The sequence below is a fragment of the Rousettus aegyptiacus genome, unplaced genomic scaffold (genome assembly GCF_014176215.1).
Source record: "Rousettus aegyptiacus isolate mRouAeg1 unplaced genomic scaffold, mRouAeg1.p scaffold_m13_p_16, whole genome shotgun sequence".
Taxonomy (NCBI): Eukaryota; Metazoa; Chordata; class Mammalia; order Chiroptera; family Pteropodidae; genus Rousettus; species Rousettus aegyptiacus.
Window position 1 is genome coordinate 35038701 of NW_023416291.1, and position 17901 is coordinate 35056601.

General features: G+C 53.1%; 1 protein-coding gene across 7 annotated transcripts in view; it reads left to right on the forward strand.

The window, feature by feature from the left end:
* Positions 1 to 3057: 3057 nt before the first annotated feature.
* The window catches only part of EVI5L (ecotropic viral integration site 5 like), a 29518-nt gene continuing 14674 nt past the window's right edge, over positions 3058 to 17901 (forward strand). For 3 of the 7 annotated variants that reach the window (XM_016163161.2, XM_036233778.1, XM_036233779.1), the window contains exons 1-6: positions 3058 to 3228; positions 14240 to 14423; positions 15663 to 15852; positions 16309 to 16533; positions 16648 to 16722; positions 17387 to 17512. In XM_016163161.2, the coding sequence (XP_016018647.2) occupies positions 14272 to 14423; positions 15663 to 15852; positions 16309 to 16533; positions 16648 to 16722; positions 17387 to 17512 (768 nt within the window). In that variant the 5' untranslated portion in view covers positions 3058 to 3228; positions 14240 to 14271. Of the gene's footprint in view, positions 3229 to 3688; positions 9120 to 14239; positions 14424 to 15662; positions 15853 to 16308; positions 16534 to 16647; positions 16723 to 17386; positions 17513 to 17901 lie in introns of those variants that run through there. The other 4 variants (XM_016163165.2, XM_036233780.1, XM_036233777.1 and 1 more) reach the window with 3 other exon arrangements.

Below are 17901 nucleotides of genomic sequence, written 5' to 3' on the forward strand. Positions count from 1 at the left end.
TGAATGTACTAATGCCACTGAACTGTACACTTAAAGATGGTAAGTGTTATATGTACTTTACCACAATTAAAATTTTTCCAAAAAAAAAGGGCCGAAGCTACAATGCTTCTTAAGGCCTAGGCTCAGGACTAGCTCTGATGCATTCTGTTGATCCAAACAAGTGAGCCAACTTCGATTCAAGTGAAAGGAAACAGAGTCCACTTCCTCATAGGAGGAGCTACAAATATTGTCACCTTTTCTGCTCTCTCTGAGACAATTATTGAGGTGTAAGCTCACATTATTCAATATTCACAATAAAAAATTCTGTGTCCAAAGTTTAACCCAGGAAAAATTTTTGATTTTGCTAAAATTCGTTATGGCTAAATTACTGAGAAAAAAGTCTTTTAATAAATTTAGATATGCAAAACTTGACTCCAGAGAAATGACAACCACATGTGCATGCGCGTGCGCGTGCGCGCACACACACACACACGCACACAAATCACAGTGGTAGAATCTACAGTTGGTTAAAATTGGACAAAAAGAGTCTGACTGATGAATGAAATGTTCACTCAAGAATCACATGCGAAAAATCTTCCTTGTAAAAAATGATTTCAATCAAGTAAAAATGAACTTTGAAAAAAAAATTGGAAACAGTTTAACTGCACTGAATAGAAAAGTGATCCAGAAATCTAATTGGCTAAATGCAGTTTATGACTCAAAAGTCTTTTCCAACAAAAATGTGTTGGATTTTTTCCCCACTGTGCTTATAAAAATGGAATCAAAGTGTCCCCAGAATAAAACCATCTTTTTGTTGTTGAAATGGCAGTGTGAGAATGGGAGGGTCAAATGTCCAGTGCATCCTCCTGGTGTTTGATTTTATTCCCTAGATACCAGATGCCCTTATCTCCCAGGCAAGGCCCCAGAAACAAACTGGTTATGACCTCTTTCTGGGGGACCTTGAACCCCACTCAAACTTGTGTCTCTGCAGACACTTCTGTCTCCCACATCTTGGCTACCAGTCCAGGTTTTTCTCTTCCTTAGGAGTTGTCCCTCACACCAAACTATTCTTTCTTTCCTGAGAGAAACAAGGGCAAACCCTGAGACTTTGGCCCTTATGAGTGCTCCTCAGTCCTTCATGCTGAGGGAACAGTTCAGGGATTGTCCCTTGCTGGTTACTTGGCCTTCACTCCATCCTGGCATCACTCCTGCCCTCCTCACTTAACATCCTGCGTCCCATCTCCAACTTTGTCCACAGGGGTCTATGGCCCCCTCCCAAGCCCACCCAGAAATCAGGGGACAATGTTTATGAATTCATTTCAGCTTCAACTGCGGCAAATCTAAAGTCACCTGTAACTTTCTCAGGACTATAAAATGCCCAGCACATGAGCTGACTTTAAAAGGAGGGAGGTAAAGATCTGCTCTTTAAAAAATGAGAGAAGGGAATATGGGCTTGCGAGGGAGACAGAATGCATTATACTTATTTTTATCACCCAAGTTTTTAGAAATATGTTTGGGGCTTTTCTTAACAGTTCCAGAATTTTAATAGATACAGTGTAGATAGTAAGAGAGAGGGAAGGCATATAGAGACAGAGTAGAGACAGCACCAGAGAGTGTGTAGACAGATTCAGAGTGTAGACAGGGGCAGAGAGAGAATAGATGGGCAGAGAGTGTAGACAGGGACAAAACGTAGATGGAACAGACGTAGAAGGGCAGAGAGAGATGGACAGGGGCACGGAGCAAAGGGATGTCAGTCATTGCTCCCTAAACCAGACAGAAACCCCTACTGTTTAGAAGGTTAAGATCTAGATCTTAAATCTGGCATGCCCCACTCTAGGTCCCAGGCCTCCTGTTCCCAATTCTGCCTCCCCATGTTTAGTCCCCATTCTGAATTTATGATGTCGCCCTCTCATGAAAAGGTTCTTCCCTGCGCCACCCCTCCAAGGCCTATCCCTACATCTTGAGGGTGGTAACGTGTCCTTTCTGCTAAGTCTTGCTTGCTATCAGTGACTGACCCTACATGTCCCTCCCCAACCTGAGTGACCCCCCACTTTCCCTTCCCTGTTAAAGAGTCTTGGGCCCACCATTCATCCATCCATCCATTCATTCATTCGTTCGTTCATTTCCATGTGCAGGGCCCCTGCTCAACTATGCCTTAGGCTCCGCATACCTCCTTACTGCCGCTATCAGTCTGGGGAGGGTAGGGGATAAGTGGGCCATGTAAGCAGTGATAATGCAGCCTGATTGGAGCTTTAATGGGTGAACATAAGGCACCGTAAACCTCAGAGAAGATACTTAACCAGACCTAGATAGACTGGGGCAGGGGACCGATGGGCCTGAGTCTTCGGTGTGACCTTCCACCCCCAGTGGCCTCGCCTCCAGCACATAACCGGGCTCACAGAAGAGGTGTCCATTCACCTCTCCTTCAGCCTGGGCTTTCTGGCAACGCCCCTTCTCAGACCCAATCCATTAGCCTCTCCCTTATCTGGCCCCGCCTCATCGTCGTCTAGACCACGCCCCTTCAGCCCCTCCCCTATTTCATTCATTCCAGGCTTCAAGCCCCACCGCCGAGAGGCTAACCTCACACCAATCTCACGATCCCATTGGCCAGAGAGTGTCATTGGGTCTCTAGATGTCAATCTTCTTTATAGAGTCCCAACAGTTGCCATGGCTTGGTTTGAGGGGCCGATAATAATGGACATCTTAAGACGTCACGTAATTGGGCAGAAAGCCGGGGTCTGGGCGGGGCTAAATGCCAAACGTTTGGCTGCCTCGGTCTGGGGTCCTTAGGGCCGCAGCCTTCCCTCCGAGACACACCCCTCTTTCTTCGCTATTGGCCCCTCCAGGTGTGGATCAACAAAGTTCCACACTCCTATAGGCAAAACTCCCCGTCCTTCACTGCTTCCCTAATTTCAATTCGCTTCTCTCCTCAGAGGTGTCAACCTTCTGGCCGTAGTCAGAGCCCGCCTCACGGAATGGCCACGGATTGGACACACTTACCGTCACTCCTGCACGGTGGGCGGAGCCATGGCGCCTGGGGGCGGTGAATTGGCTGACTGGGCCTCGGGGGCGGGGCAGCGGCTCCTGTCAGCCCGTGAAATGGCAGCAGCGGAGCCGGTGGCGGCAGCGGTCCCGTGGGGCAGCTGAGGGGGCCGGGCCGGGACTGCGGGGCGAGCGGCACGGCTGGGATCCAGCAACGCAGCCCGGGACGCGAGACGCGGCACGGCGATGGCGGCGCGCTCGGCGCAGGTAGGGAGGCGGCGCGGGCCGGGCCTCCCGGGCGGCTTCTTAGGCCGGCGGCTCCGCGCTGCGGCCCACGGGGGCCGGGCAAGTCCGGGAGTCAGGCCGCCTCGTCCCAGAACCTGCGCTGGGAACCCTCGGCACTCCCAGCACGGAACCTCGGGCTCCGACCACCGCCCACCCTCGTTTCCGACGCCTCCCGACTTCTCAGGGCCCCTCCCGGGACCCTTCCGGGTGCCCCCCTCTCCCACCTTGTCTCCTCCCGGGGAGACATCCGCAGGCGCCTGACCCCGCCTAGCCTCCTTACTGACCCTCAAGACCCCTCCTGGAACCCTTTCAGGGCCCTCCCCGAGCCCCCACCGTACAGACCCGCCCCCTCCCCCCCCCCCCCGCAGCTCCCAACCTCCCTCTGTCCTGATCCCTTAGGACCCCTCCCATCTGCAGACCCCTTGCCACCCGGTCCCTCCCCTCACTTCCCATTCTATCTCTGGGCCCAGACTGCCCCCACCCCCAAGGATACCAGCCTCAGAGGCTTCCCTACCCCTCTCTATGACTCCATGGTAACCCCGCCTAGCCTCTGTAAATCAAGATTCCTGCCCATAGGCCTCACCTCAGCCTACTGGACAATATTTCACTTCCAGCAGCCCCCCAACCAAGGGCACCCCTAGCATTCACTCCTCAGAACTTCCCAGCACACTCCAGTAGCTCCACACACATCCCTCATCCTGACTTGTCCTGATTCCTGTTTCCTAGAAATACACCTTCACCTCATGCTCAGGACCCTCCCCCTTTATATATGTTCTGAACCCCCTCTCCTCTGAGAGACATATCTTTCTGAGAGACATGCACACTCACATAATCAGACACTTAGATCCCCAACACACACAGAAAAACTGACGACCTCCAACACAGAATAGGGAATTGGAACCCCGCCCCCCCCACACACACACACGCTCGCTCTCTCTCTCTCACATAGGACTCCTCAACACCCCTCCTTGGACCTCACCTGCCTAGGCCCCAACAGCTCCCAGCTCTGGCAGAGACTCGAAGATGTAAGCTAAGCTCCCTTGCCCTACGTAGCCGGCCTATCCAGCCACACTAGCCTCCCTGAGCCAGTGCCCCCACTAGAGCCATGAAGGTGATGGGGTGACCTGGAATCTCCCAGCACCTGTGTGTGTACACCTATTCCAGGCCTCTTCCCCTTTATCCACTTCTCCCTGCGTTGCCCTTCCTCCAAGGGAAGGACACTCACTCTTTCTCTTACACTAAAATCCCCCCAAAAGAACCCCTGCCTGCCTCCTGATTAATGCCACCCCCTGACAGGGAGAGGGAGTTCAGACTGCTCCTGGCCCTGGTCCTGAAGTCTGACCAGACTGGTAGGACCAGCGTGCTGACCCTATCACGCCCGCTGGCCTCAGATGACAGAGCCAGGGCTGCTGCCCAGGGGCAGCCCCTGACAGTCCGTGTGAGTTCTTTCACCCACGACCAGTATGTTATGCCAAAATGAAACAGCTTCCTTCTCTCCTGGCATTTGGAACCCGGTGGGGCTGGGTTCAGGCCTTCCAGAAGCAGACAGCTCTTTGTTGAGGAATATTTTCAGATGGGAAAAATGTGCTGAAGAGGCTTGGGTGGAATATGAGTGAGTAGTCGGCTTGATTTTTCCCTTAGCTGGGCTGTGATGGAGCTGGAGGACCCGTATCTATTCAACTTTCTGGGCGGCGTTGGCTCTTTCCACCCACCCACCTGCCCCCAACGCTACTCTTGCCCTCAGGTCCAACCTGTGGGTTCCCCTGGGCTTCTGTGGTCGATTGAGGGTGGTTTGGAAGGAACTGCAGATGGCTTGGCCCTGGCACAGGGACGAGGCAAGATAGAACAGATCACAGAAGTGGCGAGCTAGCATGGCTGTGACTGCAGGGAGCAAGGGGGAGTCACAGGTCCTGCCCATGAGGGACCCAGATCAACCCAGCACTAGTACTGCCTGTCTAGGCTCCCTGGAGCAACATAAGGATGCCTAGAAAACCCCAAGTAAATAGGGCCACTTTGTGTAGAGTTACCAGTGGATTCTGAGTAGCCTGGGGAAAAAAGCACAGCTTGACTTGGGGCCTCAACTTCTCCATCTGGAAAATGGGCAGGATGAATTCTTAGAACAGTAGTTTGTGGTGCAGGGAAGCCAGTGAATTTAGGATGTGGCTTTGACTGTCCCCTGGGCACTGTTGGAAGGGGTCAGTGGAATCTAGGGGGCAGTCGCACATCTACGGGTACTAGCAGAATCACCAGCCACCCTGGTCCCCTGGCTGTAATTAGGTGACAACTTACTGGATAATGGTCAGCTCTGTAACCAAGCTGCCCCGCAGGAAGCTGGCTTGAATCAGGGCTGAGAGATCATCTGTTGTGTTGGGGGACAGAGAGAAGAAGGCTTACTGGCAATGCCCACACCTGGTGTGGACCTCTGAGGCTGAGTAGGGAGAGGTTCATTCTGCCCACTTGCTGAAGGGAGAAGTGAAGGAAAAGACTCCTGAAGGTTACAAGGCACACAGGAAGCAAACTCCACAGCCTCCCCAATGTGGGACTCTGTGCAGATGCAATGGGGTTGGAACGCTCTCCAGGAGAGAAGGCTCCCAGGGAGAGCTTGTAAACAGTATCGATGCGCTTTTACCCTAGACTGGGGTAGAGGTCTCTGTCTTTGTATATGTGCTTTGATAGGTGCAGGGGCCAAGGGGGAATGTGATCTCAGCTTCCTCGTGCAGAGTATAGATGCTGATTATTCCGGGGAACCCCATCACGTACCAAGAATTGAGTCAGTTGCTGGGGTCTGAAAGGATGTCAAAGGTAGTCCCTACTCTGCATCTAAAGACCCTCTCAATGTCATAAGACAAGAGCTGGGACCAGTACTGCACAATGATCAGGCCCATGTCACATGCCACATGCTAGGCCCTGTGCTAGGCACCATTTACATAGTATCTCATTTAATCCTCCAAACAGCCTGGAGGAACTTGAGATTCCAACACCTCACCCTTACCATCACGTCCTGCTGCCTGCTGTGTAGAAGCACGAGAAGAATTATGTACAGCATGCTGCTGCGGGAGCACAGGAAAGGGCCCTGCGCATTTCTGGGGTTTCAGGGGAAGCGGAGCAAGGATGACGTATGGGGCGTTCCCGGCAGCCAGAGTGCTTGGACAGAGGCCCAGGAAACAGGAGCAAGTGCGGCGCATTCAGGGAAGCATGCCTCGTTTGATGGGCTTTATTCTGTGAGCCTTCATGTCCCAAAGACGATCCACGGAGCACACACCGTGGGCACTCCCTGTCCATAGTGATTCATAGTTGGAAGAACTCGGAAAGGCAGCTAACCCCACCCTGCTCGCAGAAGTCTGCAGCACACATGCTCTAGAAGCCAAGTGGAGAAAGTGGAACAAGGGAGGTTGGTTAGGAGAACTAACCCCCCATGTCCAAGGAAAAGACTGACCCCTTCCAGGGAGATTTCCAAGACCCTGTTGTCCCAACTTGCCTGCACTTTTCTTCCATTCCTCAGTTCACCGGATGTGTTTGTGAGATTGTTTCATTGAAGTCCATCTCCCACATAGGCCCACGCATCCCACAAGGGCAGGGTGCATGTCCACTTAAGGTTGGTACCAGAAGAATCTAAGGCACGTAGCAGATTTTCAGTAAATGCTTGATTGGTTTTGGAAACTGACCATCATCCCCACTTACCCACTTTTGACAGAGCCTGGAGCTCTTTGGCAGAAAGAAGTTCATTGGTCAGCCTTGGAGAGCTTCCAAAGGCAGGTTGGACCCACTTCACCCCCACCCCAAGCCCAGCGAGCCTTAGTAGCAGGAAGGATACCATCTTGGCCTTGAAGAGCCAAGAACCTTTGCAAAATGGTGCTTCTCTTATTCACCTGTCCCTGGAAAGCTTATGAGGGCTTTACTTTTGTTTCTTTGTCATCCTCAGGGACACTAAGATATAGAGAAATGAGAGATTTGCCAGGAGTTAACTTGTTTTGGTGGCAGAAAGTAAGCTGGTGACTGTAAAGGGTAGTAAATATATTTTTTTTAAGGTCAGAAGGGACTCCACAGGTAGTAATGGTCCACTCCTCAGATTTTAGCCTGAAGGTATCTGCTGAGGCTGCAATTATTACCAATAAAGGTGATTAATAGTTTTACTGAGTTTAATCTTTAAACAGAGTCACCTCATAAAGGGCAGGCCTACTAACAAGGGGAGCTTTGTTGATTCCACAAATATTGGGTGCCTGATGGTGTGCTAGATCCTGGGGTCCAATAGCAGGCTGGACAGCCCCTGCTCTCACGGAACTTTCTATCCAGCAGGGAGTAAATATTATGGGCCAGCTCTTGTCCCAAACAGTTCACAAGCTTTCGCTCAGGTATTCCTCCCAACAAAACCTGTGAGGTAGATGCTCTCATTAGCCCTGTTTCCAGATGAGGAAACTGAGACAAAGCACATCATACCCAAGATCACAAACAGAAGGTGGTAGAGGAGGGATTTGAACTCAGGCTGTGAAGTCCTCATGGGAAGCCAAAGGACCTTGGATCAGTTAGCCACACACAGCCGTGATACATGGATATGGAAACATTCAGAGTAGCACGGAGGAGCAGCTAGAGGAGGGCAAGCAGTGACCTCTGAATTCCAACTGCTGTCCTCGTTACCTAAGGGGCAGCTGACCCGTAGTTGCCTCCCCCTTGCCAAGGAAAAGGACTCAAGGTACCAGGCCATTGTCCTCGGAGTTGGAGCCTGGCAGGGCCGTGGTGATCTGCTGGGCAAATGGGGTCACATGGCATCTTTTAAGGCTTCAGATTCAGAAGTGATTCCATGTCCCCATAATCATTAGAGGTGAAGGATCAGAAGTCAGTGGGAGGGCAGAGAGGGAGCCAAAATTAAAGGAAACTTGGGGCCTTTATTCCTGCCTCTGAAAATACCGAGCTCTGAAACATGGCACGTACACACTTGCTCGCTCTCCCTGTTGAAAAATAATGACTGCCATTTACTGAGTGCCCATTATACTTGGTGCTTCGCATACATTATTTCTAAAGTAAAAGAATGCAGAGAGAGTGGCAGCAAAGGCTCAGGAGTCAGAAATCCAAGTTCAAATTCTTCCCCTGTGGCCTAGTCGAGGGACCCTATGACTGACTTTCTGCTTACAGTGGCACGTCTGTCTTAGAGCTGTCCTTTACTTTTCAATCTATACTGGTACAGAATCTTTTTTTAATTTTTAAAGTAGATTTTATTTTTTAGAACAGTTTTTGATTTACAGAAAAATTGAGAAGATTGTGCAGAGAGTTCCTGCAGACCCCACACCCAGTTTCCCCTATCAGTAACATCTCAGGTTAGCCTGGTACCTTTGTCATAATTAATTGACCAATATCGATACATTATCGTTAACTACAGTCCACACTTTATTCGGATCTCCTTAGTTTTTCCCTAATATCCTTTTTATGTTCCAGAACCCTATCCTAGACCTCACAGGACATTTTATCATCATGTCTGCTTAGGCTCCTCTTGGCTTAAGACAGTTTCTCAGACTTTCCTTGTTTTTGATGACCTTGACAGTTTTGAGGTAGAGTGGTCAGGGATTTTCTAAAATGTCCCCTAACCTGGATTCGTCACACGTTTTTCTCATTGTTAAACTGGGGTGATGGTGTTTTGGGGAGAAAGTGCGCTTCTCATCCCATCATGTCAAGGGCACATGCTCTCAACATGACTTAGCACTGTTAGTGTTGACCTTGATCACCTGGCTTGGCAGCACAGAAATTTTGTCTTTGTTCTTTCAGCAGACATTTATTGAGAACCTAACAAAATGCCAGCTTCTGTGTTAGGGGCTTGGCATAGAAAATCAAGAAGATGGGCCCATGTACACAGAATGTTTATGATGGAATATAGCACACAGGTGTGTACAGAAGAAATTGCCATAGAACATGTCCTAGGCTAGGTTTTTTCAGGGAGAGAGAGAAGTGAGCCAGGACACTGGAGGTGGGTGGTTGACAGGAAAGATTTCACAGAAAAAAACTTCTCAAACCAGGTCTTGGAGAATGCCTTTCCAGTCAGAGGGAATAGCATGTACAAAGATACAGACAGGCAGGAAGGGGGATGCACTGCTGGCGAGCTGTGTGTGGTGGGGCTGGGATGTGGAAGGAAGCGAGGCTGGCAGGGCTATGTACACTGTGCAAAAACATTCGGGCTCCATGTCACAGTAGGGAGTGGTGAACGGGTTTGGGGCCAGTGCCAGGAGCGTGGCACCAGGCCTGGCCTGCAGCATTGTTGACACAGGTAGGCCTACCTGTAGCAGAACAGGCCAGCTTTAGCCAGGAAAGAGTTGACTGGGAGGAGCATCCCCACACTAGGGGCTGGGAGGGCTCTCCTGAAATGCAAGTCTGGTCTGGCTCCTCCTCGGTCCACAAGGGCCCTGCAGGGTTTGGCCCCTGCAGAACCATCTAGTCACTTCTGGAGTTGGACCCACCCCTCCCCCACTGCTTCTGTACCAGACTCCTCTGCCAGCCCACCCCATTCCTAATCTTCCTTTTAATTGAGGTATAATTTACATAACATGGAATCTATCCTTTTAAAGTGAACAATTCAGTGGGTCTTACTATGTTCACAGCACAGTGCAGCAGTCACCTCTGTCGAGCTCCAGAACACTCCGCTACCCCAAAAAGAAGTCCTGTGAGCAATTTATCCCCCCATGTCTCCCACCCCCACCCCCACCACCATCCCCAGCAACCACTGATTGACTTTTATCTCTAAGGATTTACCTGTTTTGGAGATTTTGTATAATTGGAATCATATCGCGTCTGCTCTTTTGTGTGTGACTTCTTTCACTGTGCATTGTGTCTTCGAGGTTCATCCGTGTCGTAGCACATGTTGGCGCTCCCTTCATTTGTAAGGCCGAATAATACTCCATTTTGTGAATGGACCACATTCTTTGTATCTGTTTCTCTGTCTACGGACACTTGCGTTGTTTCCACTTGTTGGCTGTTGTGAATAATGCTGCTATCAATGGTCGTGTACAAGTTCTCATGTGGATGTATGTCTTCCATTCTCCTGGGTAGATACCTAGGCATGGAATTGCTGGGGCACATGGTAATTCTGTTGTTTCACTTTTGAGGAACTGCCAAACTGTTTACCATGCTACCTTATCTTTTGTTCCAAGCATTTCTTTCCATGCATAGTAGACAATTTGGATGACCATTTCTTGGTCTCTTCCCTCTGTATGCTCCTGGTGGGCAGAGGCTGCGTCTCTTTGCCCACCAGCCTTCAGCTCTCAGCATGGTGCCTGGCACCTGGTAGGCATTCAGTAAATATTGGTGGGTGGTCAGGTGGGTTCAATTCCTCAAATATTTCTAGACCCTTAGGTTGTACCAGGTTCAGCAGGGGACACCACAGTGGTAGGGACCCAGAGAGTATGATTTCCACCCTGGCGGAGGTGTCCGATGGAGATGTTCGGGAGCCAGTTAGTGATCTTGGCTGGTGATTGGGAAAAAGGAAAAGCTGGAGATGGATGTGTCACAATTGCTGACATACATTTGATTATTTAAGCCATGAAAGTGAGATCACCAACGGCGGAGGCAGGGCCTGCAGAGGAAGAGGCGCCATGTGGGAGGCCGAGAAGCCCTAGGAGAGAGGTAGGAGACCTAGATGGGAGGGGTCTTCAAGAAGAGAAGGTATGACCAGCAGTGTTCAAATACCCCTGAGAGGGAGAAGGAGAAAGAGATGGAGACGTCGGGCATCTGGACCTTTCTGTCCCCACGCCCTACACCCAGCTCACCACTAGACCAGAGTGGGTCTCTTCCCACCCCTCTGGCTCGGCTCAGCTTCTTAAGTGTGGGCTGCCTGGTGGGAGCATGGTGGATGGTGGTGCCAGCAGTGGTAAGGTTAGGTGACCCACTGCCCACTCTGCAGGGGCCAGGACCCTGCTTTGGGTGGCTGAGGTAGAGCAGAGGAAAAAGGCACTGAAGTTGGGGACACTGGGACTGGGACCTCAGACCTAGAGGGAACCCATGTATGGATCTCAGAGGTGGTTGCCCCTCAGAGCTCAAGGGTACCCGTCGTGTGTCTGCATCTCTGTGCCCATCCAGCAAGGGAGGAACGGGTACATGCCCTGTGCAGACGGGGTCTTGGCCTCTCATTCCACTCCAGGCACTGTGCCTAGCATAGAGCCTGGACCTCACTCAGCCCTTGGTGCCAAGGAAGGAATGGCTGAGCCAGTAAGAGTCATGGTGCCCTGGAGAGAAAGGCAGGACAGCAGCAAGCCAGTGTCCAGCCCAATCTACTCATTCACGAGGTCCGGTCATTGCAGAAAGTATGCGTGTGTGTGTGTGCAAAACAATGTACATGGGTGTGTATGGGTGTGAGATAGTGTCTGCACTTGTGTGTATCCACATGTATATCCACATGTGTGTATGGGTGTGGAATTATGTGTGTATCTGCCTGTATAAGTGTGAATAAGTGTGTGTGTCTGTATGTCTGAGTGTGTGTGTGCATGTGTGCGTTCATCAGGAGGATGGCTTCCAGGGCCAGGCAGTGTTTAGAGATTCTGAGGATGAGCCAAGAGAAAGTTCTTGAGGGGTCAAAAGTTTCTGCCTCTCACACTGCAAATTTCAGCCTTGTGTACTGAGTCAATTTTATTTCCTGTATGAAATACATATTAATATATGAGAACTAACCAAACATACTTGCTAGTGGATGACCCTGTTTGTTTGTTTTTTTTTTTTTTTTTAAATCAGAAACCCAGACCTAAACCATTTTCTTGGGTTCTTTGGGGGAAGGGGCGGGCCAACGCAATCTGAGGCTGGGGTCCCCTGGTCTCAGCAAGGAGAGTGGTCCCAGGCTATGGCCCTAGTCACATGTGGTCTCTTTCTCTGAGGCCCCCACAGATCCTCAAATCCAGCTGTGCTTCTGAGGGTCTAATCTTCACCTCCACCACTTCCTTTCCACCTCCCAACTCTGAAGCTGGGAAGCTCGTGCAGCCTCCCCTGCCCCTCCCTGCCCAGAGAGATCCTCCCAGGTCAGTACTTCTTGTCCACAGCCGGTTAGCCCTGGCCAGCTAGACTTTGACTGCAGGAGGCCCTGGAGCGGCCCCCACTGTCCCTCTCTCAGGAATGATTAACTCCTGGCTAGGTGCTGCATGTGGCTTGGTCTTTGGAGCAGGTGGTCCCTGGCCAGCTGCGCAATGGGAGCAAAAGTTCTGGTTCTGCCAGGAGCTGCCACCTAGAATGTATACTACTCACCGAAAGCCAGAGCCCTCAGCACCCAACAGACTTGGGGAGCCTGCAAGAGCCAGAGGCAGAACCAGTGGCCATAGAAGTCAGCGTCCTGGGGAGAGAGAGTTCTTCCCCCACCCCGCCACCCGTCCGCCCATGAAGTCAAAGAATGGCAGGGCAGCATAAGGGAAGGATGATACCAAAGTCAAGCACATGGCCAAGGTCAAGGCCAGCTAACGTCTGAGCCCTTGAGTAGTGGCTAGAGGCTGAGCTCAGGCTGCAGGAAAGTGTCCAGTGACCTGAGGGTAGCCAGACAAGTGTGAAGGGGTCTGCTGTCATCCTGTCACTATCCCCTTGCTGCCTAGGGGACCAGTTGCTTCCTCTCCAGGAACTGGGCAAGGTCCTCTATGCAAGCTGAGCTATCAGAGTCAGATCAAGTGGGGTCTGAGGGCACTTAGGGGACCCCTGGTACAGAGCATGTAGGGGAGCAAGTGGGCATGAAGTAGTAGCAGTAGGGGGAGCAGAATTTTCTTCCTGCCTCCATGACCCTGGGGATCCCTATTTTCTTAGACCCTTAGCACTAGCCTGGGCTCACCAGAAACAATGTGACCAAACAGAAGGAACACTGTCCCCAGCCCCTAGTAGCCTTCTCTTTCTTAGCTTTTCTTGACCCCTAGAACCTCCCACTAGGGTGATGCCAACCCCTGCAGGTATCCTGCACCAGTCATAGCAGAACCCCAGAGCCCTGGTTCCCAGCTAGCCCTAGGCCCTGACCCCAGGATGGGTAACAATGGCTGGAGTTTGTGGAACAATCACTAAGTGTCAGGCATTGTTCTTACACATCATGTGCAGAAACATGCTCAGTTCTCACAGTCACCCTCTGAGATCAGTCCTATATGATCCTCAGTCTGTGGAGACTCAGAGAAGCCAAGTGACAGGACCAAGGCTACACAGTTGGTCAAGGGAGTGCCATACTTTAGGCACAGGTCCATTTGGGTATAGTGCTGAGCTGCCTCTCATGGGGCTGGTAGAAGGTGAGAGGCCAGTGTCCTGGGAGCCCCCAGGAGGGTGGGGCCAGCCCATCCCCAGGAAGAATAGGAGAGATGACCTGCCACCTGCCTGGCACATGACAGGCCAAGATCAGGATACCAGTAAGAGCCTGAGGCTCTCATTCCGTGTCTGCCCAGCTTTCCAGCACTTTGACGCATCCCCAGCTTCCCAGCCCAGAGGGAGTCAACTCTTCTGGCCATTGGCAGTACCAGACAATTAACAGTAGAGACTAATTGCTTCTGGCTGTGCCAGCAGCCCACTTTGGTTGATGAGACAGGGAAGGTCGGTTTCTTGAGGCAGGCCTCCCAGGGCAGACCATAGCAGAGGACAGAGACTAAGGCTGTCAGGAAGGGCTGCCAAGGCAGGGGCTCCTACGCCCCAATGTCCCAGCAAGGGCCCTGAGTGACAAGAGCGTTGGCCTCAGGCCCTACCGAAGACCCAGGGGTATGGAGGCAAGCCTTGGCCTTCATGCCCAGGAACAACAGGATAGCTCGGGCCCTGGCATGGTCCCCCTGTCTCTGTCCAGGCATCTGGACTACATGAACAGGGATCCCAGTAGCCAGCGTCTGGAGTAGAAGGCACTGGCGTGGCCATCAGCTGGAGTGGGGTGTGTGGGGATGAGGGGTGCACCAAGTGGGCAGACCAGAGGTGGGGACCCCAGAGTGAGGAAATGTCCCCAGGTAAGCAGCAGACTCAGTTGGCCCAGAGCCAACCCCTGTACCCCAACCCAATGCTGACCACATGTGTCTCTGGCCCCTAGACAGAGCTGTGACCTGGCACCACTCGCAGCCAATGAGCCTGCCCACCATGGCAAGCCCCACTCTGAGCCCTGACTCCTCATCTCAAGAGGCCCTGTCAGCCCCCACCTGCTCCCCCACCTCTGATTCTGAGAACCTCAGCCCTGATGAGCTGGAGCTGCTGGCCAAGCTCGAAGAGCAGAACCGGTGAGTTGGAGTCTGGGGGACAGGGAGGATGTACCAGGGTACTGCCTGGGCCCCAAACATAAGTTGCTGGGTGCCCCTCACACTCAGAGCGGAGCCCAGCCCTGGGCAAAGTGATGGGTCCCAGTAGGGACAACGGACGTCTTGTCCCCTTCTAACCCTGGGTAAATAGACAGTTCCCCATTCAGAAGGAGACCATGGGTTCTAGAGGTGGAGTGAACTGTGAACGTGGCCACGCTTCTCAAGCCTTTGTTGGATGGAGGAGGAAAGCCCTGGATGCCGGAGTCAGCCTTCCCTACTTTCTCCTCCACCCGTCCCCTTGTTTAAAAATGTAGGATTATTGTCATTCAGCCATGGCGAGGTCAGCACATCAGGAGAGGACTTCTGTCAGAAAGACAGTTTGTTACTCAGTCTCCTAGAAGCAAGAGACAGGGCCACAGAGGGAGGCACCGGGGTCGGTCAGGAGGCAGAGGGAGCCCAGGGGAATGAGGGCAAGACCTCTGTTGTGGTTTCTGAGGGAGTGAGCGGCTGAGGCAGGAAAGCAGGCCTGGAATTGGCTAGTTTGAATAATTTCAGCATTTTCTGGGGTATAGGGGCTGGCCCTAGATGTCTGGCACCTGGCCCTGGGGCGATCAGGACAGAGACATAGTGGCCCTGAGTATGAGAGCCTGATAACAGAGGTGGTGGGTTTCTGGGTTCTGGGTTGATTGATTTGCCCATGGAAGGAGCACTGTCAAGTGAGTCCTTAACTCTCTCTGGGAGTTAGCTAGGCTTGGGAGGAGCAGGCCCTCCAGAGTCAGTGAGGCCCCAACTGTCAAGAGCATCAGAAACCCAGGGTTGATACAGCCACTCGCTAGCTGGGCGCCTCTCTGCACCTTGTCTGTAAAGCGTGGGTCTTAACAAAACCTGCCCTGCAGGGTTGGTACAAGACTCAGTGAGCTAACCCACATGCTCCTCAGCCCCGTGCTGGGCACGGAATGAGACAAACAAATGGCAGCCTCTCCAGGGGCTCAGGGAGACAGACCACGACTCAGAGAGGTTAGGGCACTGGCTAAGCTCACTCATCAAGTACCACATAGAAATAACATCTTAAACCCAATCCCTGGTGGCCTCTGGAACCCCCAGGAAGAGGGGCCGGGCTCCCCAGCAGCCCCCCTGTCCCTAGGAAGTCACTGGAGCCCAGGGACCTGGGCGGGAGATGCCTGCAACCTGGACCCACCCCCACCGGCCCTTCCTGCCTAGGCTCCTAGAGGCCGATTCCAAGTCCATGCGCTCCATGAATGGCTCCCGGCGGAACAGTGGCTCCTCGCTGGTGTCCAGCTCCTCAGCCTCCTCCAACCTGAGCCACCTGGAGGAGGACACTTGGATCCTGTGGGGCCGGATCGCCAACGAGTGGGAAGAGTGGCGGCGCAGGAAAGAGAAGCTACTTAAGGTGGCGGGGTGGTGGGGTTGGGCGGGTGGCCAGGGGCTAACAGGGGCAGACAGTGGACAGTGGGCCTGGTCACTTGGCCACTGGACAGCAGCATGGGGGTCTGTCAAAGGCCCCAGCACAGGCAAAGAGGCAGAAGTAGAGATGTGCAGGCACTTTCAGGGGGCCTTGCCAGGGCAGGGGGAGGGGGGAGAGTGTGGGTGGGACTGGCTAGGCAACTGGCTATTGCACCGACGTCTAAGGGACACATTTGTTTCCTGCCCCGCTGTGTTCTGTGACAGACTAGGGGCAGTGCATTTAGCAGTGTGAACTCCATCTGCAGTGCAGAGGCTCGACCAAGCTCCAGGCCACCTGTGTTGCATGGGCAAGCCCCGTCTCAGGGGCTGGACTAGGTGGCTATGGGGAGACTACACTGGGATGGCATCCAGCCTGGTATCCCGCTCCCTACCCCGTCCCCAGGAGCTGATCCGCAAGGGCATACCACACCACTTCCGGGCCATCGTGTGGCAGCTCCTGTGCAGTGCCACAGACATGCCAGTCAAGAACCAGTACTCGGAGCTGCTCAAGATGTCCTCACCATGTGAGAAGCTGATCCGCAGGGACATCGCCCGCACCTACCCAGAACATGAGTTCTTCAAGGGCCAGGACAGCCTGGGCCAGGAGGTCCTCTTCAATGTCATGAAGGTGAGGCCCCCACCGCCCAGACCCTCCAGCCCTACATGAAGAAGCACGGTCTTCATCAGCCCATTGTCACTGGGCCTGGCAGGACCCTGCCCTGACACCCACACTTCCTTGCAGGCATACTCCCTGGTGGACCGGGAGGTGGGCTACTGCCAAGGTAGCGCCTTCATCGTGGGCCTGCTCCTCATGCAGGTAGGTGGCCAGGAGCCAGGCTCATGGCAGGGGCCAACCCACCCGGGTTCTGCTTCCAGGAAGCAGACAAAAGCAGAGTTCCCCTCATCCAGTCAGAGCCTCCCTTACCATCCACCTATGACCTCTGACAGTCCCTAGTCCAGGCCCCCAGCAGGTGGGCACAGAGGGGCTGACTGCCTATCCTGTCCACTGTACCATCCAGGGGCTGGAGAGACAGGCAGTCCTACTCAGTCACTTCCCAGGCTTGGACAGGGAACTCCAGCGGGGGCTTAGGCCAGCCAGTGTGGCATTTATGGGGCTGGAGGTTTGGCCCAGAAAATCCAGCAGGCTTAGGAAGAGAACAGAGACGCTTGGAGAGGATCAGAGGGAGTCCCAACTGTGGGCTCAGCAGGTTGGCCAGACCTGGAGCTCAAGTCTCAGTTCCACTGTTCCCTGCCAGGCGGCCTTCAGCAGATAACTTCTCCCTCAGGAGTCCCATCAGTAAATAAAGGTGACAATATTTATCAGCGCCTTATTATGAGAGTCGGAGCAGCCCACGTAGTCTGCGTTCAATAAACATAAATGGAACAGAAACAGGCCAAGCACTGGGCCGTGAGAAGAGCAGTGAGCATCCCCTCCCACCCTGCCCACACTCACAGCCCCCCACCCGCCTGCCCCTTCCCAGATGCCCGAGGAGGAGGCCTTCTGTGTGTTCGTGCGGCTGATGCAGGAGTACCGCCTGCGGGAGCTCTTCAAGCCCAGCATGGCTGAGCTGGGGCTCTGCATCTATCAGTTCGAGTACATGCTGCAGGTGAGCAGGCACCACCACCCCTCTCCTCAGCCCACACCTGTGGCCGCAAACCCAGGCTGTCCCAGTGGGTCTCTGACTGAAAATTTCAGGACTGAGAAATCAAGTCCAGATATCCCAGCTCAGAAAGAGGCTCTAGTGGCACTGCCCCCAAGCACACTTTGAGGGACAGGGCAGGGCCAGCCACTTACTATGGGGGCTCCCAGAGCTTGAGGGCAGAGGAGTCAGGCCTGCTCTCCTCAGACACACCCACAGCCCCCTCCCTGTCTGCTCCCGGGATGGCAGAAGGAGGGAAAGTGTTGTCTGCCTGCCTTTGATGATGGGGCGTTGAGCTGCAGACTTCTCTGTTTATAAATAGCAGCCCCCGCAGGGCCCTCTCCTGGCTGGCAGAC